This window comes from Phytophthora cinnamomi, assembly GCF_018691715.1.
Source record: "Phytophthora cinnamomi strain GKB4 chromosome Unknown Contig7, whole genome shotgun sequence".
NCBI lineage: Eukaryota > Oomycota > Peronosporomycetes > Peronosporales > Peronosporaceae > Phytophthora > Phytophthora cinnamomi.
The window spans coordinates 1,173,059-1,194,617 of NW_027150940.1; the positions used below are offsets into that span (position 1 = coordinate 1,173,059).

The following is a 21,559-nucleotide window of genomic DNA, read 5'->3' on the forward strand; positions in this document are numbered from 1 at the left end:
ACGGCAATCGAGTAACTAATGTTTTGAAAAACCTCTTTTTACATAGTTTCTGCTTGTCATTCTTGCTGCTTCTCGCTAGTGGCTGTTAAATTGTATGTGCATGCAAGCTCGCGCGCTCGCTGCCACAGCTTGCTTCCTATCCTAAAACGGCCTTGCTTCTTGAGCTGGAGCTCAGCACTCTGCTACCGCTGGACGCTGAGCAGCGTAAAATTGCTGGACTTGGCGGGCTTCTTCCGCCTGCCGAGACGCGATGTGCCATGCGGAACCGATGCAGAGGACGGACCACACGGACCAGCACAGACAGAAGCGGAACCCAATCCGGTAGGCGCAGGCCTCGTCGCAGAACTCGAAGTAGCTATTAGGCTGGCCCTGCTGCGAAATGACCCACTCCATGATCAGGCCTGTGAGGTAAGGCGAGAGCGCGTACCCGAACAGGTTGAAGACCATCACTGAGAACGAGGAGGCAAGCGCGCGGTGCTCAGCTGGCACGACCGAGATAAAGATGCCCGTGCAAGCTGGCAGGATGGCACCGCCGAAGAACAGCAACAGCCACAGGAAACCGGCAGTGATGTAAACGTCGTCGAAGAACGTCGTCACCGCGGAAATCGAAAAGGCTGTCAAGCCCAGGATCATGCAAATCCCTAAAGCCTTCGCCCGCTGCTCCACACCGATGTATCCTCCATATCTATCGATGATCCAGCCTCCGAAAAACACACCTAGAATGGGCCCTGTTCCGGATACCACGACGAACAGTCCATTCACCAGGTACTTGGACACATGCAGCGACTTGATCATGAAAATCGTGCTCCAGTACTGTACGCCCGTGACGACGAAGTACACGGTCGTGAGACCAAACACGATCAAACAGAAGACGGGAATGTGCATCAGCTCGTACACGCCCTCCGAAAACGCGCCCTGCTCGTAGACCTCCATGAATTCTTCCTCGAGAATCGACGCCTCCAGCATACTCATTCGTGGCGACATCCGAGGAGATCTCATCGGAGTAATCGTCGTGTCCAATGCGCCGTACGTTGAAGGCAGGTGGGTGCCGTTCTTGGCCAGCGGCGACGTGCGTTGCTGCACTTTCGCAGCAGCATTTTCGTTAGGCCTACTCCCAGCTGTGGCGTTAATTGGCGACGTCGAAATCGCAGGCGGGGCCGTGGGAGCGGTTTCTCCATTCTCCAGTTCGCTTGCAACGGCATCTAGCAGAGAGCCCGGCACAGCTCCACGCAAACTTGGAGGTCGAATCATGCTGCGACGAAGCGATGCCGAGCCCACGTCCTCCTCGTAGTGGCCGAAGTGATACTGCTGCTGGTTTTGATGCAGCTGTCGGAAACTGCGCTGGTTGCTGACGCCGTACATGCTCGCGCTGGCGAGGAGCGCGTCCTCCTCGTCGTGGTACGTGGTGGATCTGGTGCTCATGGGCGTGCCGGCCACCGTCTCGTCCAAGAAGCTGTGCAGCCCAAACGCGGACCTTCCGCGCGCGCTCAGGAATCCTCCTCGGCCGCTGTTGAGGGGCTCCAGCTCGCTGTGGTGCTCGTAGTGCGGCACGGTGTCTTCGTCGCTGGCCTCGTCCTGGTGCTCACGACTACGTTCCTGCTGTTGCTCGTCCCCTCCTTGCTCTTCCTTGGTCACCTCCACATCGCCCGAGGCGTCGACGCACTGCGCGTCTGGTTCAGCACTTCCGTCGGAGGAGCTGGCGCTGACGCTGTCGGTGGCGCCGCTGCCAACGGCGTCTCGGTCGCCGTCGCTGCGGATGACGAGGTGCTTCTTGGGCACGAAGAAGATGGCGACGTTGATGGGCAGCAGCGCCAGGAACTGCAGCAGGAAGGGCCAGCGCCACGTCTGCACGAGCGAGAAGCTCTCGGGCACGAGCCAGTTGCTGACCGTGCCGGCGAAGTAGCCGAGCATGACGCCCATGGGCACGCTGCCCTGCAGGTAGCTCATCCAGCCGGCCACCTTCTCTCGCGGGGCGTACTCGTCCACCCACAGCGGCGTGTAGATGCACGGGAAGGCCTGCGTGAAGCCCACGGCCGCGCGCGCCAGGATGAGCGAGTTGGCGCTCCACGCGTAGCCCGTGGGCGTGAGCGCCAGCACCAGCACGGCCGCGTTGTTGCACAGCAGGCTGAGCCCGAGCACCAGCCGCGGGCTGAAGCGGTGCAGGAAGAAGGCGCAGAGCGGCGACGCGGCGCTCAGCGCCAGGTACACGACGCCGCCCAGCGCGCCCTGCTGCGTCGCGTCCAGCGCCAGCGACACGCTCAGCTGGTCCAGCAGGCACGGGATCGAGCCCGCCTCCAGGTACACGATGATCTGCGTCAGGATCAGGTACTTGAACAGGTACGCCGCCTCGGCGCGCGTGCGCTGCATGTAGCGCTCGCGGCGCTCGGCCTTGGTCAGCACGGCGAGGCTGCCGGTAGTAGTTGTTGGGGCGGCGGCGGTAGTAATCGCGCGTGGACTGCTACTGCTGATAGTAGTGCCGGTGCTAACGGGCGCCGGCGACGCGAAGCTCACCATTGCTATTCGCCCCCTGTCGCTTTAACACCACCTAACCGACCGTTAGACACTTGGTGGCGGGCGAGCTTCCTCGAGTGCGGGTACGGGCGCGGGCTCTGCCTCTGCTCTGCTCTGCTCGATCGATGGCTGGCGGACCTGCTGCTTCCTTGTTCGCTCGCTCGCTCGGTCGCTGCTGTCGGCGCCGCGCTTCTCGATGGCGACCTTCCTCTGCCGTTCGCGGCCCCAGCCGTTTTGCCTTGTCTGGGAAGGAAGGATACGTTGAGTATCAGTTTCAGGAAGCCATACTTCGTACTTAATGGGAGGTATAGTGATCTCGAGTGAGTTGGTACCGGTACGCTGTACCACCACCGAAGTTTGAATTTTTCGCCTTGATGCGATATTCGCGATTCGGACCAGTGCTCGACTGAAGCGCCGCGCCGAGCACCAGCCGTGGTGGGCGGCGCCGAGCGCTGGACAGGGCAAGACGACCAAAGTGCAGCCAGCAGGCTCGGCTTCGCTGGCCTCGGTAATGTAGGTGTTCGGGTGCAATCCCCCGAACCGCACAAACTACCGGTAAACTGAAACTTGAAGCATCGTCGCCTCGATTATTTGCCCTGCAACTGCTACACCGTCTGGTGGAGACTGACGCCCGTGGTGGTACGGCTCCTTCTTCAGTTTGTCACCGTTTGTGCCAGTTTCATCTGATCTGGCCGCCGTACGGACAAAACCACGAAAAGGGCAACAAGCGCATGTGCAGGTCAAGTTGAAGTGAATGAAGTGGAAAATAAATAACGTCACGTTACGCTTGCGTCTCGTGCTCGAGCTCGGTGATGGTGGTCTCGTCGCACTGCGCCGCGATAATGCGCAGCAGGATCGTGTCGTTCGTGATGTTCACGACGGCGCGCAGGCGGTTGAGCAGCCAGTCGGCGCCCACGAGCAGCGAGAAGACCGGCGCCGGCACGTCCATATCAAAGACGGTGTGCCACACCGTGATGGCCATGACGAGCCCCGAGTGCGGCACGGGCGCCACGCCGAACGACGCGATGGCGCCAACCAGCACCAGCAGTGCGTACCGCAGCGGTGTCAGCAGGTCTCCGTAGCCGCCGACCTTGGCCATGAAAACGCAGGCCAGCGTCATGTAGCAGGCGCTGCCGTTCAGGTTGCTGGTGGCGCCCAACGGCAGCAGGAAGCGCGACAGCGCGTACGACACCTCGCGGGTCGAGTCCACGCAGCGCATCGTCATGGGCAGCGTCGCGATGGACGACGAGCAGCCGAAGATGAACACTTGCGCCGGGATGATGTGGCGCAGGTACTTGAACACGTTCACCCGCGTCGTCAGGAACAGCACAGAGCCCATGATGCCGTACGTTAGCGTCACCAGCGCCAGTGTCAGCGCCACGATGAGAAACCCCACGCTCTCCACGAGGTCCATTGAGGACGTGTACTGCGCCATCGAGCCAGCGATCATGGACACGATGGCGAACGGAATCAGCGCCACCACCGAGTTGATCATGAGCTGGCACACCAGGCCGCCGTGGTTGATGAGCAGCAATAGGTGGTTCACGTCGATGTCGGTCTTAGTGGTGCCTCCCGGGCCACCGCCTGCAGCGAGCTGCCGACGGGTGCGCTCGTGGCTCATGACGACGGCAACGCCGAAAAAGATGGCCAGGGTGATAACGCCCATGGTGGATGAACTCGAGAAGGCTTTCATCATGTTAGACGGGATGATCTCGTTCAGGATGCTGAAGAGTTGCTGCGAGACATCCAAGTTTGTGTACGTGTCGGATGCAGTGGCGAAGTAGGCGTTCGTGTCGTTGAGCGCTAGAATACTTGTCAACTCGGTCACGTTCGTGTCCTTCACACAGGCCAGTCCGCCGACATTTGTCATGGAGAGCACCTTGCCATTCCAACAATGCATACGTACATCCGTCACCACATCCGACTCGTCCCCTTTCAATTGCTGGATGAAGAACGGCGAGAACAGGCTTCCGAAGAGCACACCAATGCCCGACGATACCAACGAACACAAGACAAAGTAACCCATGATGCGCCCACCGATGGACGCAGCTTTACCCGCCTCCACGAGCTGTCCGATGCAGCCAACGATACTGCAGAAGACCATCGGTCCAATCAAGCACTTGAGTGCTGCGACGAAGAGATCGCCAGGCATCGAAATCCATGTAGCATAATTGTCATCGAGCTTCAGATGTGAGCACAGAAGACCCAAGCCAATGCCGATTCCTGCAGCTGCCAACACATATCCTATGCGGGTACTTGACCGCTGGTTGTACAGCGAGATGAACATGGTCGACGGGTTGTTGTTTTCTCCCTTGATGTCGGACTGGAGGATGTCCATTGGGTCCCCGATTTGCTTTTCACTCTTGAGAGACGGCGTGTGTGATTCATTGTACTTGTACGTATATCCGTGATCATTGTAGTTTTGACGTGGCTCTGTCGGTGTACCAGGAGGCGTGTTCAAGTCGTCGTCGATACGCATCGTGGCATCCATAATTCAACTCGTGAGCGATCGAGCAACTTGAAAAGTGTGTGAGCGAGGGACGAGTGGGTAGACCATCAAAAATACCTGCTCTCCCATGCGAACATGTGGAACGACTGGCGTATTTCGAGTTGTGAGTTCTTGTGAGAGGAGAAGATAGACTCGAATATAGGCGAGAACAGCTGAGAATATCCATCAGCTGCAGTGTCCACATCGTGTCAGGCTTACTTGGAAGCTCTCTCCACGCTCTCTCGAGCGACTGGAAATATGATATCACTGATATCTAATCACGCGTACTTCTCAAGAACAATATCAGCTTGGTGCCTTAATGCGATCGATTCTTCAAGTTGCATCCGCGCCTCCACCATCACTCGGTGTAGCATTCGCCCGCCCGGTTCGTTGCTGCTTGCACTGTAGATTTCCCGTTGTCGCGCTGCCATATCTTGAACGAACTCAAGTGTTTCCAAACAGAATCCTCCCGATTCAGGAGCAGTCCACCGTTTAGTCATCTCTGACAGTCGCATCGTAGCAAGTTGTCCCAGCAGCTTGTCTTGCTTTACGGAGCAAAATCGTGCCGGGTTGAGGCTAGCAGACTTTTCTGGTGTAGTCTGCAGGCAGGTCGAGGTGTCAGTGACACTGTCACGCGCTGATTTCGCCAACCAACTCTGAGTTTGAGCGCGATGCATAAATGACGCTGGTAACTTCATTTTCCCGCAAGAAGGCTGCCACAAGTTACTCCGCTGCGGAGCTCGGCGGCGGTGATTCGCTTTCTTTGCCTGTTGAATCAAGGTATTCACTGCAGTTGCCGGTATCGTGTCAGCTATCGGTTCATTTTTGGCCTTGGATCCTTGGTGTTGCATCTTCTCGAGTTTCGAGCGATCTCGGAGTTCCAGAAGCATTTTTGAGCACCAAGACCCTACATGTGGGTGTACGATTTGTTCTCGCACTGGTGACAATGCAGCATCCTCGGCAGCCTGCACCTCGACCTCAATTCCGCCATAAGCCTTCTCCTCCGCCGTATCTTGGGGGTTAACTTCTTCGTTGTTGTTTTCTTCTGGAATCGATGGTTCCTCGTGAACACCGCCTGGCTTCTCTTCCTGTTCAAACGACTCGGCATCATAGTCGTCTTCACTGTCTTCTCTGTCTCCTGCCTCGGGCGTCTTAACTGGGACAATAGCATCGTTGATCTCGTTGTCGTCTTCAAACTCGTCCGAGGCGTATTTTTCGCTGCTCGAATTCAAAGTTGCAGGATCAGCTGATTCGTGAACGTGGTCACTCTCCAAGTCAAACTGTTCATCTGCGTAATTTGCAGAGGCATCTCCACCACTCGTGCTCGGCCTGTCGTCGTAGTTACTGTTCTCGAGCACTGACGGAATCGTTGACGCCGAGGACGATGACAATGATCGGGATGCCATGAGGTAGCAGCTTTGATACGGCGCGTCGGGAAGTGACCCCTCGCGTTGATCTTTACAAAGCGAAAGCGCCTTCCTGGTAGACCAAGGTGCAAGCAGGGAGCTTAAAACAAATGAATCATCTTATATGGCGTGCTCTCCGTAGTGGAATTTCGTAGCCTAGTTTGACTTCTTTGGTGGTTGCTGGCGGAAAATGGAGAATACGCCATCTTGCGGGTCCGAGTCCTGCTTCTGCTTTGCCATGAAGTCTTTCACGGTTGCCAAAGTCGACGACAGGGACGGCGCGACCATGCGCTTGGCCTTGGCGCTGTCCTTCTTGCCCTTCTTGCCCTTCTTATCATCCTCATACTCAAGTACAAGTGGTGCTCGCTTTGACTTCCACTCAGAGGGAGCTGCCCCAGCCGTTTTTTCGGGCGGAGGTGCTGGTAGCTCCGTCCTGTTCCGCTGGAAGAAATCGCTAAACATCGGCACACACATCTGCGCGTGCTCGAATTCCTGGATAAAAGGACGCATCCACTTCGAAAGTGACTTGGTGTGCTTGTTGAAGCGGTGTCTGGAATCGAGCAGCATGATAGCACCATAGTCCTGTCGATGGCGAATGCAACGACCTAGCGCTTGGTTGAGTGCACGGAAAGCTTGCAGCTGGTACCATACATGACCGTTCACCAACTTCATGTTCATCCGGCTTTTCTCGTCTTGGTACTTGCGCTTCAGAGACACTTGCAGCTCCTTCACGCTGGGGAACGGGATGCCAACACAAAGTACTGCTCGAGCGTTGTCGTTGGAAAAGTCAATACCTTCACTCACTTTACCGCGATAAACGGCCAGAAAGATAGCACCTGTTCTTTTGTCTTCGCCGTTGCCACCATCGACCAGCGCAGCAGTACACCTTGTGATGGTGTCCTTGTAATCTTCAAGTAAAGCGTCGAAGTCCTTACCGGCGTTGCGTGGTTCTGAATACAGGGTCTTGAACTGCTCGATCTCACCCCACAATTTGGTCTTCTTCCAGCGTGTCGTAAGTTTGTTTAGTAGTGAGTAAGAAGGGAAGAACATCAGAATGCCCCCTGGAATTGCTTGAGAGTAGTGCAGTAATAACTGGCCCATGGAGTCTTGATACCTAGGGTCCTGCTGATTATTGTATGTGGACTGGAGGTCGACGTTGCCGGGGCCATGCATGACGGCTCCGATGAATACTTGCTTGCGCATATTAACGACGTGGTTAGCCTCCAGGCGAATGGGGAAATCCACGCCCAACTCTCCGGCAAACGACTCCATGGGACTCAACGTGCCAGACGTAAGAATGACACTGCGTGCTTGGCTCGCAATATCCGAGAACGCCACAGCCGCATTCAGACACCAGATGCACATTTTCAACTCCCACTCGTCACCGCCGTTTCTCTTGGTAGGGGACCGGAAATTTGCACTCTCCTTCCATGTCGACTTTGATTTGATCACCACAAGCTTGAAGTCATCGATGAACTTGAGGTTGTCGCGAAACATGTAATCCGCCACGTTCATGATGCTCTGCACCGTAGCTAATGCCAACGCACCAAGAAGGACAGAGGCACCCGTTGGGTTTGCTGCAGCATCCTGTGACGCCTTGCTTTGCATGGCCGGTTGACCCGATTCCGCACTGTTGCCCAGTTCGTTCTCGTACTCGCGCACTTCTTGTACATTTGTTTTCATCTCAGCCAGGTTGTCCTTCGTAAGACCAGAGTACTCTGCCAGCATCGCCAACGCATCAGCACCATCCCAGACTTTGATTTTCTCTTCATAACCTGAGGGCTGGAGAATGGCGTTCGCATTTGAGTCCACACTCTGCAACCAGCGGCTGATGCCGTTCAGAAGCTTGAGTAGTGCGTTGTACGTCTTTGGGCGGTTGCCGTGCTTGATCACGATCGAGAACGCCTTGATCGACGCCGCCAGAACATCTGTAGTCACTTCCACACTAGCACTCGACCGACACGTATCCTCCACATTATGCGCCTCATCCAGTACGATGATGGAATCTTTGAGCGTAATGCCCACCGCTTCGCGGATCGTCGGGTCCAGCAGGTAGTTGTAGGGGGCAAATACAATGTTAGCGTGGTCCAGCGCTTCGCGCGCGTGGAAGTACGCGCACTCGCGGTGCTTCTGCGCCAGCTTGACGAGGTCTTCGATGTCCCACACGGGCGGCACATGGCGGCGCAGGTCGTTCACCTTCTTGCGCTTCCTGAAGTACGAGCAGGACGCGCCCTCCAGCGCCAGTCTGCACTTCTCGTCCACCTGCGCCGGGTCGCGGTTCACCTTGCGGTTGACGCACATGTTGCGCTTGGAGCCGAGCACGCACGTCTGCAGCTGCTTGGTGTACGTGTTGGAGTCCTCGGGCGAGTCCAGGTACGACACGGGGCAGTTCTTGAGCTCGTCCACCACCTGCGCCAGCTGCGAGTGCGTGCGCGAGCAGAAGTAGATGCGCGGCGGCACCACGCGCTTCTGCTTGGGCTTGCCTCCGTCCTTCTGCTGTAAACCGTCCGCCCCTGCAGCGGCGAAGGACGTGGGCAGCACGCGCTTCTTCTTGGCGGCGGTGCTGTCGGCCTCCAGCTCGCGCTTCCTGGTGCTCATCCAGCCTTCGGCGCCGAGGCGCGCGTCGGCGCTGGAGCTGCTGGGCTGCGTAGCGGCCACATCACCGTCGTCGTCCTCCTCCTCTTTGAGCCCGGCCACCTGCGTGGCCTGCGTCTCCTGCGTGGCCTGCGTCTCCTGCGCCTCCTGCGCCTCCTGTGTGGGCTGGCAGGTGGACTGGGTCGCGTCGTCGGCCTCGCGCTCCTGGCGCTGGCGCCTGGCCTGCTCGACCTGCTGCTGGGCCTGCATGAGCTGCATCTGCGCCTCGAGGGCGCGCAGCTGGGCCTCCTGCGCGAGCTTCCTGGCCTCGTGCTCGCGCGCGCTGGGGTCCTCCTGCTCGCGCTTGAGCGCCGCCGCCTTGTCGCGCGCGAACTGCTTCTGGAACGTGAGCGACGAGCACAGCAGCGCCAGCGTCTTGCCGCTGCCCGTGGGCGACTCGAGCAGCGCGTGCTGCTCCGTCTTGAGCGCCGTCAGCACCTTGTTCATGACCGCCAACTGCGCCGGGAACGGCCGCTTGCCGCGCGGGAACTCCACGCTGTAGCCCATGATCATGAAGGCGTTCGCGGCGGCCGGGGCGCCGTCCTCGGCCGTCACGGCGGCGCTCATACCGGTAATTGGGCACTGCGAACTGCTGGACAGCGAGCGATGTGACCCTTTTTCCCGCCAAAAAAACTGTTTTTGGCGCGAGTAAAAATACGAATTTGAACATGTTACGACGCGCTATTATAACGTTAAGTCTTACAGGGAGTTCACCTGGAGTCTCAAGCAGCAGAGGCAAACTAGGAACGCCAGCAGACTGACTGCGCCGCCCACGAAAATGGGCAGTCGGAAACCCAGGGACGTCTCCACCAGCGCGGAGCCGACCATGTAGTTGAGCAGCTGGCCGAACGAGTTCGCGGAATTCAGGACACCGACGTACACGCCGATGCCAACGGTGTGGCCCAGCACGTGCACGATGAGGGGCACACCCAGTGCGAAGAACGTGCCGATGGTGATGGAGGTGAACGCCACGATGGTCACGTCCAGCGCGACGACGTCGCAGAACGCCATGGCCATCAGCAGCATCTGCGGGATGGTTGAGACCGTTGCCACGGTTCGAGCTCCGAATCGACGCACCAGGGGAGGCAGAACCCACGAATATAGGTACCCGACGACGCTGAACAAGATGTCAGCGAGACCCCCAGCTAGCTGCACACCGCGATTGTAGTCGAGCTGTTGCTCCGAGCATTGGTTCCCACAGGTTGCAGCGTTCGTGGCGTCTCCGTTGAAAACCTCGAGACCGAAGAACATGCCCTTGTTGCCGCTGTACGCCGCGAAAGCGTACTGAACAAGGAAGAGGGCGGTGCAGTACACCGCCAGCGCTTCTGGGAGAGTTCGCACGACCGAGAAGATTGACCCAAACGCTAACGCCGCGGTGTGACAGCAAGTTCTCTTCTCCAGTAGCCCCCGGCCCCGTGGTGTCTCTTTCGCCACGTAACAAGCTGCTCCCACAGCGACTGCCGTTAAAACTGACAGCATTCCCAGGAACCAATGCATCGTGATGTAAGCTGCGCCGAAAAAATTCAGTGTACGCCGCTACAACGATCGCTCCTAGCGTCGCCCACCCTTGTCCATTGCAGCCCCGATGGTTTGTCGACTGCCAGCGAAGTCGGAGATGAGCAACATAACTGGCGTCTGTGCGACGTTGATGCCGAGGCTAGTCCAGAGGTAGAAGAGAATCGTCAGAAGTGCCGTCCATTTCCGGTCTGTGACTTCGCCTTGTTTCCCAGAGCCCACGTCTCCCAAGGCGTCTCCTAGCCCTCGAGTGTAGCCCATGAGTATCCAGCAGATAATACTCCCGACCGCAGCAACTGCGAGGAATGGACGGCGGCGACCGAACCTCGAGGTGAGCTGGTCCGAATACACGCCGATAATCGGCCCGATCAGGACACCGCAAAGTGGTCCAGAGAGCTGGGTCAACTGCACCGCGTAACGTGGAAGCATAGTCGGCAAGTACGGCCCCAAAGCTGCCCATTGCGCTGCCCGCGCCATTCGAACGGCCATCCGAGGCATCGAAATGACAAGCAAAGTCCCAAACGAAGCACTCTGCGGAGTTGCCTCCTCTCCTTCGGGCGTCGGAGACTTGCAGACACCATTTGGTGTCTCCAGTGTCGCGAGCGAGTCAAACTGGGCGCGCGACGCCCTGATCTCAATGCCTTCGAGGAATCTGGAGCTCATTTCGGTGAGACTTGATGCGCTCAACGTCGGAAGAGGAATGCCACTCACGTGAGGCTGTGTCGACTCCTCGAGTCGAACCGTAGCAGCTTGTTTCTTCGGATAACTAATCGGTGATCTGGCGTTTGCTAATTAATAGCAATGCTGTGTTTATCAGAGACACTTTAGTCTTCAACTGGCTCACGTAAAGTGCCGACGTTGTGAGTTGAGCATTCGCAGACTAGGATGATATGAAAAACGAGATGAACACTGATCGAATGGCGGCATAAGATAGCGTATTAGAGTGGAAATGCAGCTTTTTAGACGCGGCCGTCGGCGCCGGTCGCCTGTTTGCCGTAGCCGTTGTTGTACTCGTCCGGGTAGATCTTGAGCCACGCCTTGTGCAGCGTCTCGAAGTGTTTCGGACGGGTGAGTTGCCACCCGTGCGGGTCTTCGGCCCAGAGCACAAAAATTGTCGTCACTGCGCTCGCCACGACCGACATGAACAGGTTATTGATGCCGTAGCCGACGAAGAAGCAGAAGAAGGCCACAAACACATGCGGGTGCGAGAACATGGCCAGCCGCGCGCTGTCGGTGCCGTCGACGATCTGCACGCCGATGTAGGCGGTCACGGCGCCGATAATGATGTTGCCCAGCCAGAACACGTTGCCGGTGAGGTCGTCGTTCACGATAGCGCTCCAGCCCTTTGCAGCGAAGAGCTTGAACACGTGACGGCTGGCCGTGACGAAGCTGTAGCCGTAGCAGCCCACGTACGCGTACGCGAAGCGGTTGAAGAACTCGATCCAGCTCTCGATGCACGAGATGATGCACGACAGGCACGAGAGCAGACACGACAGGCAGCAGTTGCCACTGCGGCCAGCCAGCCACGCCAGAATGTGCAGGATCCACACCACGGTCTCGAGGATGGCCACGATAAGCGAGCCGAAGCAAATGCTGCCCAGGTTGAGCGTGACTGCTCGCAGCCACGCGCCCATCGTGATGAACGGCGTATTCGCGGCGTTCTTCCACGCCGCGACCGTGCCCGCCGTCGTGACACCGATGACATTGCGCAGCACGAACGTGACCCAGAAGTAGATGAGCAGCATGCCGCACAGCACGCCGATGATGGCTCCGGTCTTGTACTTAAGGTCGCAGCTCTCGGTCGTGCACGAGTCCTCCTCGAGCTTGATGTAGTCCTGGTGGAACATGACGCCCAGACAGCCGAGCACCCAGAGCACCGCCCAGCCGATCTGCACGCCGACCATGACGAGCGCCACCAAGAGCGTCATGGGCAGGCGGAAGATGGCCTTGCCCGCCACCTTGAGATGAGCCGCAGCGAACTTGATGCGCTTTCGGATGCAGACGACGTACAGGATGGTGAGCAGCGCGAAGAGGCCGAAGACCACCGCCGGCCACCAGTACCAGCTGGCGCCGCTGTCGTACGCCTTCTTGGTGAGCACGATGGCGGCCGCGATGTTGAGCACGATGATGGTGAGCAGGGCCACCCAGATGAGCGCCTCGGCCAGCAGCACCATGAACGCGATCCAGACGACGGACATGCCGGCGGCCGCGAGCGCCGACAGCCCGACAATGCGCAGCATGAACTTCACGCCCGAGGACTCGGACAAGCCCTGCACCTCCGTCGCGCTGATGAAGTCGTCGCCGTACTTGGCGGCGAACACGGCGGTGACCACCACCACGGCCAGGAATGGGATGAGGAAGAAGAAGTCGTTGCACTCGCGCTTCACGGGCGGCGCGTCGCTCTCCGGCGGCGGGGCCGATGGCTGTACCACCGGGGACAGCGTCTCGGCCGGCCCCGAGGTCTGGTGGCGGTACGGACTCGCACCGAAGATCGGGGACGACATGCTCGTAGGTCGGTCGCGAGAAATGCTAAAGTGATCTCGAACCGACAGGTACCGACCGACCCCTGTGGCTTGAAACGGATTGGAAACGGATTCTGCCCGTGCGGTGCGGGGTGGTTGGACACAAGCATTGAATCTGCGCGAGGAAGTGTCTCCGCTGCCGAGGGCAATCGCCGTCGCCGCCAGGTGGCGATAAACATGGCATAAAATCCATCCATGTATCAGGCGCAACTCGCATTGGATTCATGTTGTTTAGGTCTCGAGAGCTCAACGTCAACTTCACGCAACGTACATGTATGTCCGTCGATCCGTGCCACGCCTTCATTGCAGCGCTGGGTAGATGAATTCGTTCCAGACGGGCTGCCACTGGCACAGCTTGTCGGGGGCGTCGAGGCGCATGCCGTCTGCCAGCCAGCAATTGTGAGAGACGCCGGGCACGGTGATGCGGTGCAGCGCTCCTCGTTCGGCGAGTGTGCGCAGGCCGTAGGTGTCCTGCTGGTACTCGACGGTGCTCTCCATGTCCACGACCGTGAGCTCCTCGAACCGGGTCTCGATTTCCTCGAGCGAGTCCACCTCGCTGTAGTGGCCTAGCAGTGAGTGCTGCCAGGGCCCCACGACGCCGTCCTGCGGGGACGCGAAGAAGTACGCCGACTTGAGGCGCAGGAAGTTGCGTTTGTGGCGCCATTTGGTGTAGCGGCAGCCCACGTCGAACCAGTCGCACGGGTTGATGTTGTTCAGCGCCGGCAGGTACTGGTTCTTCTCCACGAAGTAGTTCTTCACGGGCGGGCGGGCCATGTTCATGAGCGAGTACTTGGTCTGCAGCGTCAGGTTGGCGCCCAGCACGGAGAGATCGTGCTGCACTTTGCCGCGCCAGTCCGCCTTCGAGTAGCTGGAGAAGTCCATGATGTCCTTGGTCAGCAGACTGGGGCCAAGGATGTTGAGCATCACGTGCAGAGGCACCAAGTCTTCTGGTTGCGGGCCGTAGAACATGCCGTTCTGCACGCCGGCCAGACTCACGAGCGAGTGCACCTTGTGGTCGTCCATGTTCTCCACCACGGCGCGGGCGATTCCTCCGCCCTGCGAGTGCCCCACGAAGTGGTAGCCGTTGTCGAAGCGCGAGTCGTTCTGCACAATGCTGCGGATCTGGGTGATGGCCATCGGGATCTGCGCTGTCACCGACTGCACCGAGCACTCGGCCTCGCAGAAGGTAAGGCCCACGAAGACGCGGCCTTCAGCGGTGAGGTTGGCCTTGATGTTGCGTCCGTTGGTGGCGTTGCCCGTGACACCGTGGAAGAAGAACACGGGCAGCTCCGAGTCGGGGACAGCGCTGTAGTTGTGGCGAACGTCGGAAGAGATCGAGTACGCGTAGGCAGCAAACGCGACGACCACCGCAGCGAGTAGCGAGTTCAAGAGCGCCATGGTCAGCTTGATCTCGGTGAGGCTAGTCGAGGTTTGCAGCAGGGTCCACCGAAAGACACCGCGTTTCTCTCGAAGTGTTGCGCGGAGCCGGGGCGTCGGCCCAACGCCGTCGGGCGGCAATTCGTGGTTCTCCGTTCCCAAGTTGTCGAGACGAACGCTGCTCAGGGAGTGGAGCTGCTCGCAATCGACGTGGATCTTAGAGCCGACCGTAGTAGAGCACCGCGCCAAATTTGAGCCGGTCCTGCGCTGCGAGGCGATGGCTGCAACTTGCAAGCGTTCACCTCGACAAATCTCTTCAGATCGCCTGACCCACACAAGGTGACAAACATGGTGATCATTGCAACCTGATATTGGAGCTCCGAGATCGCAGAGGACGCAACAGCAAGGATGGAAGGTCCAAACGGAACCAATAGCTGACAAGATTCCTGCTGCAGTGAATACCTTGTTCGACAGGCAAAGAAAACAAACCACCACCGCCACGTTTCGCAACGGAGTAACTCGTGGCAGCCTTCTTGCGGTAAAACGAAGTTACCAGCGTCATTGATGAATCGCGCTCAAACTCAACGTTGGCTGAGGAAATCAGACCCCCCCCCGTAATGCTAGCGGAACTCGCTGCGTCTCGGCTGACACCGGAGGAATCTGTTTAAAAACACTTGAGTTTGTTCAAGATATGGCAGCACGACAACGGGAAATCTACAGTGCAAGCAGCGACGAACCGGCCGGTTGAATGCTACACCGAGTGAGGGTGGCAGCGCGGATGCAACTTGAAGACTCGATAGCATTGCGGCCTTACTATACTGAGATTGTACCTAGGGACGCGTAACTAGAGGCCCCAGGTGCGTGCTTCTGGGTGCTTGGAGAGATTACAAGGGTGTGCTTGTTGGTATCGAGTGACTCCGTGCAACGTGGGGATACCTTCAAACAAAACGTTTTCAAAATTTTGGCAGTATTAGTCATCAAACGTTTTATCGGTGCTGGTCGTGACCACCAGCGCTGGGGGGCTTGGTTGATCAGGAGACTTGCGTCTTCACGCGATGGCATTGTGGTCAAGTCCCGCGTCGCATTCGCTGCACGTGCACGGAGAGCGTGTGGCGAAATGGCCTATCTAGGCACCGCGAGCCAACACCTCACAAAATCTTCAGGAACGACGGGAAAAAGTGATCCCCCAGCGTGGTTGCAGTGTTGGCCGTCAACAGTTGATGTCTGTGAGGTATATCCTGGTCCAAGTCTCGTAGACCTTACGATCCGGCGCTGTTAGCCAACGCAGGCCAAGGTCTTATCTGCCTGACACCGTCGCCATCCGATCGGACGAGCGAACCATGGTCTCCGCTACATTTGCGGCCGCAGTCACCGCAACCGCGAGCGCACATAGATCACAATCCTTTTCGCCCGAAAACGATCAAGTCCTAGTCCGTCATGGTGTTTCGAGCCTTCCTGCTTGCACTGGCCGCTGCGGCTGTCTCCTTCGTGGTAGCGGACGACGTCCCCGATTCGGAGCTGCCTGTGTTCTTCTTCCACGGCATCACGGGCAACGCCACCAACGGACGCAACATCAAGGCCAACCTCACCGCTGATGGCCGCGTCTTCGTGGGCCTTACCTTCTGCGAGGCTGAGTGCTCGGTGCAGTCGGTGACAGCGCAGATCCCGATGGCCATCGCCCAAATCCGCAGCATTGTGCAGAACGACTCGCGCTTCGACAACGGCTACCACTTCGTGGGGCACTCGCAGGGCGGAGGAATCGCCCGCGCCGTGGTGGAGAACATGGACGACCACAAGGTGCACTCGCTCGTGAGTCTGGCCGGCATGCAGAACGGCATGTTCTACGGCCCGCAGGCGGAGGACGTCGTGCCTCTCTACATCATGATCAATGTGCTCGGGCCTGAGCTGCTGACAGCCGACATCTTCGACTTCTCGAAGTACACCACCGCGGACTGGCGCGGCAAGTTCCAGCACGACCTCGCTGTGCTGGATGCGAACCAGACGCTGCAGTCCAAGTACTCGCTCATGAACATGAACCGCGAGCCGGCTGACGCCTACTTCATCGAGAACAACAAGTACCTTCCGTACCTGAACAACCTGAACCACTGCAACGAAACCGACTCGGAGTGTGAGAGTGACAAGCTTCGTCGTAAGGCCAACTTCCTCCGTCTCAAGTCGGCCCACTTTTTCGCTAGCCCGAACGACGGTGTGGTCGCCCCGTGGCAGCACTCGCTGCTTCAGCGCTACACGTCCGTGGACTCGATCGACGAAATCGAAACCAAGTTCGAGGAGTTCACGGTCATGGAAATGGAGGATACTGTCGAGTACAAGGAGGACACGTACGGTCTGCGTACTCTGGACGAGCGTGGCGGCCTGCACCGTACGACGGTGGCCAACGTCTCGCACAACTGCTGGATTGTGGACGGCGTGCGCTTTGACGCCAATGTGGAGTGCTACTGGGAGCCCATTTGGGACGAGTACATCTACCCGGCTCTGCAGTGAGCGCGCATGGTGCAGCTTGAGAGCCGCAGGTGTTGATAAGAAACTAATGGCAAATAGGAGCAGACACGAGTTCATTGACAAGTTGATACGAGTTGTAGGGCTGAATGCGAACCCAAACGCTACAGTGTGTCTACGCGTTGCAGGAGGTGCTACCCAAGGGTTGCACATTCAACGCCTCGCACATTTTGGTGTAGTACTCGATGCGCTGCTGCTCGTTGGCTTTGTTTGGGGCATTCGGTCCGCACTCAAGATCACCATTGATGATTTTCGTAGCTTCAGCAAAACCGTTCTCGCCCGTCACGACATCGTGAATCGCTTGACTATCCTGCCCCTGCGGGGTCATCCAGTACCAGAGTGCAGTCATCCAGGTTACATCGGTATCGGTCGCGACGATGTCCGGGTTGTCAAGGAGATCGATGCCTAGCGCTTCTCCGGCGTGGTAGTAGTTGTAGTTCCACGAGAGCTGAATGGGACCACGGCCGTGGTAGCGACGGCCAGGAGCGCACGAAATGGTGCTGTTGTTACAGTATTGCCAGACACTGTACGTCTTCCATGCGTACTCCTCCGCCGCCTTGTAGCTGTCGCACTCATGAGCAGTCTGGGCAAGGAACGCAGCCAACTCGCGTTTGTCGTTGTCGTTGTTCCCCGTGTTGGCGAACTCTGTGTACTTACTGGCGGCGTTCACAAGGCCGTTGAAGTTGTAGAGCGACACAGCATCCGGAAACATAGTGTGGAATTGATCCTGGTCGAAGAAGCGAGCGAAGTTTGGCTGACTTGAGGACCCCGCTGTTGAGGACGGAGCTATCGTTGGGGTTGTCCCTGACGACGATGCTGAAGACGACGTGGATGTCGGCGCAGATGGGGTACCCGATGGAGATGAAGAGGACGATTCGCTTCCGGGGATCGTGGTCGGGGTGCCCGACGATGAAGATGAGATCGACTCGGTCGTCGGAGTGGGGGTCAAAGTCGACGGCTGGGTAGTACACGAATCAGCAGTAGCTACGCTCAGCAGACCCAAAGACGCGATAAGCCCAGCAAGCTTCATGAATGACGTGGTTGCGGTGGAGTGGAACGGAAGTCAGGACGGCTTGGATACTTGGAGATGAATCCCGAAATGGCAGGATGGTCCGAATGCGTAACGAACAGCGCGAGCACCAGTTGGGGGTACTCCCTTGCAGCAGAGAGATCAGTACTGCTGAACGACAGCCGATAACCCATGCGACCGTGGACAGCCGCGTTGACTGTTAACAGTTCGGGCCACGAACCTGTGGGTAGCTGAACGCTGGCCATCGGCATTTTCGACGTAACGTTGACTGGTGCTGGCATGACCTGCATGACTTCGCTGTCTGGACGCGAATTATTCTGCAGTCAAACGAGACCAACTAGTGAGCTCCATTTGTTGTGCCGCAACAAGAATCTTTTACATGTTCGAGAACGACCCACAAGAATTTCAAACAAAAAATCTTAGATACGAAAGAGTTCACTGTTTATGGGATGGTGAAATTTCACAAGACCTCATTTCACAATTTACGCGTTGCACGACGAGTTGCCGAGGGGCTGCACATCCAGCGCCTCGCACATCTTAGCGTAGTACTTAATACGCTGCTGCTCATTGATCTTGTTCGGAGCGCTCGGACCGCACTCGAGCGCGCCGTTGATGATGTCGGTGGATTGAGCAAAACCGTTCTCGCCCGCCACAACATCGTGGATAACGCGACCGCCTTGCGGGGTCATCCAGTACCAAAGCGCAGTCATCCACGTCACCGCAGTGTCGTTCGCGACGATGTCCGGGTTGTCAAGGAGATCGATGCCTAGCGCTTCTCCGGCGTGGTAGTAGTTGTAGTTCCACGAGAGCTGAATGGGGCCACGACCGTGGTAGCGGCGGCCGGGCGCACAGGGGATAGTGCTGTTGTCACAGTACTGCCACACCGTGTAGGTGTTGCGGGCGTACTCCTCGGCCGCCTTGAAGTTGTCGCTCTCGTGGGCTGTCTGAGCCAAGAAAGCCGCGAGCTCACGCTTGTCATTGGTGTCGTTACCCGTGTTGGCGAAAGTCGTGTACTTGTTGGCGGCGTTTACCAGGCCATTAAAGTTATAGAGGGGCACGGCATCCGGGAACATGGCGTGGAATCGGTCCTGATCGAAGAAGCGAGCGAAGCTCGAGTTACCCGCGGGCGACGAAGTAGACGAAGTGGTTGTCGTAGCGGCCGGGGTCACATCCGGGGTCGACTGCTGCGTGGTGGGCTGATCAACGTCACAGTAGCCGGCAGCAGCAACGCCCAGCATGCCCATTGACGCGATGACTCCAGTGATCTTCATGGTTCGTGGTTTGATACTTGGAGGCAAATTCGTAAGTGGCAATCGCAATGTGGGGTTTGCATTGCGAGCGGTGGGAAGCGCTAAGCCTTTCACTTCACCCGTGCCGTCGGGATAGAGCAAAGAGGTTCAAATACCTGGCTGTTCACCATCCGGGCGCGAGTTCTCAGTCAGATGGCACGTCTTGTGGCGCTGTCACACTGCAAATGGCAATGCATGTGTGAGAGCAAAGCTGCAAATCGCTTTCGCCTGAATTCGTTGGCATCCACGAGCTCAGCTGTGGAGCCTTGTGGGTGGCGCTATGTCTCAGAGGTTTCAGGCGGAGCCAATCCGTTGCAACCTACAATAGCACCCGCTGCGGCAGAAGTAACCAGGTGCTGCAGCCAAGCTTGTCCTTCATCTTGCTCACTTGGTTTGCACGTGCGCTCAAATGTAGCGCCCTCGCTTTAGCAGCCTCGAACGGATGCAAATTTCTCCCGAGTCCAGTCGTACAACCCGAGCAAGTCCGCGTCGATGCGCGTAAGGTGCGAGTTGTGTTCTTCTCTCAGACTATTCACCTCCTTTCGCAGGGTTTTGACACCTTCCAGTAGTTTTTGCTGCTCCACATCCATATGCGAACCGCGATGGCTGCTGGAAGCTGCAGCGGTCTCTCTACGCTTCTGTACGTTGTAGAATGCCTCAAGCGTGAGCACGGACGCCTTCAGCGTCTCGATCTCGCCATCCCATACAGTTTGTGCCTTCTGCAGGCGCTTTGACAACTCGCTGGGAATTTTGATGACCATCTGCAGCATGCATCAAGGCATTGAGACGTTGAACAACATTAGGTGAATCGATAGGTCAATGGCCTGGAGTCACTCGCGTACCTGGTCGTAGCAAACCCTCATGTCTTGCAACCGGGTCTCCACTTCTTTCTTCAGTGCGTGGTGGCTCTTTGCTGCCTCACGCATTCGGTTTGTCAGTGCGTCGAACTGCTTCCTGTCGGCCGAGCGGTACGCTAACGAATCTGCTTTCCTGGAAGCGCGCACAAACTGTGAGTTCAGATTGGTTTGCAACGCATACTGTTGGGTACCGCCTTACATTGCCTCGATATCCGCTGCTAGCTCGTGGACTTTGAGGGCGACACCCAACTCTCCACCCTGTGTCACCTCCACTCGATTCGCGGTAGCTGTTGCCCCAGAACCAGAGCGCTGATCTGTAAAGGAAGTGGGGATCTGCGCCTTCACCGACGCTGGCAGCGACAATTTCAACTTGAGCAGCTCCTTGTCCAGCGCGAACAGCTTGTCATCCATTTCGTCGATTTTGCTGGCATGACTCTGCATAGTATTGCGCTGCTGCTCGCTCCCACGTGTGATCTCGCTTCTGACGCTAGCCACAGCGTCCTCGATGGCGTTCATCCTCTGCGCCATAAACTCCTTCGACGCCACGAGCTAACCACAAGATCCTCAGTCAATGCTCTCCACATCACCGACTAGCAATAATGACCAGCAGCGGCGACCCCCACCTCCTGATGCAGTAGTCGAATCTCCACTGCGCGTTCATCTTGCACTTCTTGCAACTTGCTGATCAGCATCCGCAGCTCCTGTCACCGCTCACGTAATCTGTCAGCAGAAGTGAATCCACCATTTTCCAACACGTTTCAACCCCGTACATATCGATCCGCCGTGGCCTGCTCGTCAACCTGCTTCACCGCGTTTTCGATCCTGCAGTCCACGACGCAGCACTGCTGCTGCCTGGCCTCCACCTCGTCGATCTGGTCCTGCAGGCCCTCCAGCAGCTCCTGCGACGCCTCGTCCAGCTGCAGTCGGTGGCGCTTCTCTACCTGCAGCGCCTGCCCCACCACCAACACCCCTCCTTCGCACTCAGTGCCCACACAACAGCCTAGCACTCGCTCGAACCCACGCACCTCCACCTGCTGCCCAAGCCGCTGCACCTGCGGCGTCAGGTCCTGCGCCAGCGTGCGCAGGTTCAGCCTCGCCGTCTGCAGCGCCGCCTCCGCCTTCTCGCGGCGATTCCGCTCGCTCACGAGGTTATTGCTGCCGCCCAGCATGTGCGGCTTGGGCCGTGCAGCAGCCGTGGCCACCATACTCGCCAACTACACTGCAACTTCAACTGCCCTCCCTTGTGTCGTTTCGCGCTCCACCCTCCCAAACCCGATACTGTGATTATCGATGTGCACCACTCCACTTTGATAATGTGTCACACACCACCCATCAGGTCAAGATACCCGCATTTTCGCCACTTCACTATCGGTCGAACGTTCCGCAGCTCCCGGAGCTCGTCGCCGCCGTCGC

At 57.8% G+C, this 21,559-nt stretch overlaps 10 protein-coding genes across 12 annotated transcripts; 2 read left to right on the forward strand and 8 right to left on the reverse strand.

The window, feature by feature from the left end:
* Positions 1–171: 171 nt before the first annotated feature.
* On the reverse strand, positions 172–2,514 carry IUM83_11160 (Major Facilitator Superfamily (MFS); the record flags this gene model as incomplete). Its single annotated transcript, XM_067935704.1, has 1 exon — positions 172–2,514. The coding sequence occupies one exon, from the start codon at positions 2,512–2,514 to the stop codon at positions 172–174; it is 2,343 nt and encodes a 780-aa protein (XP_067798774.1).
* A 295-nt stretch (positions 2,515–2,809) lies between these two features.
* On the forward strand, positions 2,810–3,198 carry IUM83_11161 (uncharacterized protein; the record flags this gene model as incomplete). Its single annotated transcript, XM_067935705.1, has 3 exons — positions 2,810–2,845; positions 2,911–3,066; positions 3,169–3,198. The coding sequence occupies 3 exons, from the start codon at positions 2,810–2,812 to the stop codon at positions 3,196–3,198; spliced, it is 222 nt and encodes a 73-aa protein (XP_067798773.1).
* A 94-nt stretch (positions 3,199–3,292) lies between these two features.
* IUM83_11162 (Dicarboxylate/Amino Acid:Cation (Na or H) Symporter (DAACS) family) lies at positions 3,293–4,849 on the reverse strand (the record flags this gene model as incomplete). Its single annotated transcript, XM_067935706.1, has 2 exons — positions 3,293–4,348; positions 4,418–4,849. The coding sequence occupies 2 exons, from the start codon at positions 4,847–4,849 to the stop codon at positions 3,293–3,295; spliced, it is 1,488 nt and encodes a 495-aa protein (XP_067798772.1).
* A 1,712-nt stretch (positions 4,850–6,561) lies between these two features.
* Positions 6,562–8,706, reverse strand: IUM83_11163 (Fanconi anemia group J protein; the record flags this gene model as incomplete). Its single annotated transcript, XM_067935707.1, has 1 exon — positions 6,562–8,706. The coding sequence occupies one exon, from the start codon at positions 8,704–8,706 to the stop codon at positions 6,562–6,564; it is 2,145 nt and encodes a 714-aa protein (XP_067798771.1).
* A 1,032-nt stretch (positions 8,707–9,738) lies between these two features.
* IUM83_11164 (Glycoside-Pentoside-Hexuronide (GPH):Cation Symporter Family) lies at positions 9,739–10,359 on the reverse strand (the record flags this gene model as incomplete). Its single annotated transcript, XM_067935708.1, has 1 exon — positions 9,739–10,359. One exon carries the CDS (start codon positions 10,357–10,359, stop codon positions 9,739–9,741), a length of 621 nt encoding a protein of 206 aa, XP_067798777.1.
* Positions 10,360–11,878: 1,519 nt separating this feature from the next.
* Positions 11,879–13,058, reverse strand: IUM83_11165 (PNS1-like protein; the record flags this gene model as incomplete). Of its 2 annotated transcripts, none has more annotated exons than XM_067935709.1 (2): positions 11,879–11,897; positions 11,968–13,058. In XM_067935709.1, the coding sequence occupies 2 exons, from the start codon at positions 13,056–13,058 to the stop codon at positions 11,879–11,881; spliced, it is 1,110 nt and encodes a 369-aa protein (XP_067798776.1). The 2 variants fall into 2 exon arrangements, with proteins under 2 accessions (XP_067798776.1, XP_067798775.1); XM_067935710.1 differs by lacking the exon at positions 11,879–11,897 and having other exon boundaries at positions 12,337–12,348; positions 12,423–13,058.
* A 2,832-nt stretch (positions 13,059–15,890) lies between these two features.
* Positions 15,891–16,955, forward strand: IUM83_11166 (Lysosomal thioesterase PPT2; the record flags this gene model as incomplete). Its single annotated transcript, XM_067935711.1, has 1 exon — positions 15,891–16,955. One exon carries the CDS (start codon positions 15,891–15,893, stop codon positions 16,953–16,955), a length of 1,065 nt encoding a protein of 354 aa, XP_067798779.1.
* Positions 16,956–17,085: 130 nt separating this feature from the next.
* Positions 17,086–17,682, reverse strand: IUM83_11167 (putative chitinase; the record flags this gene model as incomplete). The annotated part of the gene is made up of 1 exon (XM_067935712.1): positions 17,086–17,682. The coding sequence occupies one exon, from the start codon at positions 17,680–17,682 to the stop codon at positions 17,086–17,088; it is 597 nt and encodes a 198-aa protein (XP_067798814.1).
* An 800-nt stretch (positions 17,683–18,482) lies between these two features.
* On the reverse strand, positions 18,483–19,271 carry IUM83_11168 (putative chitinase; the record flags this gene model as incomplete). The annotated part of the gene is made up of 1 exon (XM_067935713.1): positions 18,483–19,271. One exon carries the CDS (start codon positions 19,269–19,271, stop codon positions 18,483–18,485), a length of 789 nt encoding a protein of 262 aa, XP_067798778.1.
* A 443-nt stretch (positions 19,272–19,714) lies between these two features.
* Positions 19,715–21,351, reverse strand: IUM83_11169 (uncharacterized protein; the record flags this gene model as incomplete). Of its 2 annotated transcripts, XM_067935714.1 has the most annotated exons (6): positions 19,715–20,050; positions 20,132–20,279; positions 20,346–20,695; positions 20,770–20,847; positions 20,917–21,096; positions 21,172–21,315. In XM_067935714.1, 6 exons carry the CDS (start codon positions 21,313–21,315, stop codon positions 19,715–19,717), a joined length of 1,236 nt encoding a protein of 411 aa, XP_067798780.1. The 2 variants fall into 2 exon arrangements, with proteins under 2 accessions (XP_067798780.1, XP_067798781.1); XM_067935715.1 differs by lacking the exon at positions 19,715–20,050 and having other exon boundaries at positions 20,120–20,279; positions 21,172–21,351.
* Positions 21,352–21,559: the final 208 nt, after the last annotated feature.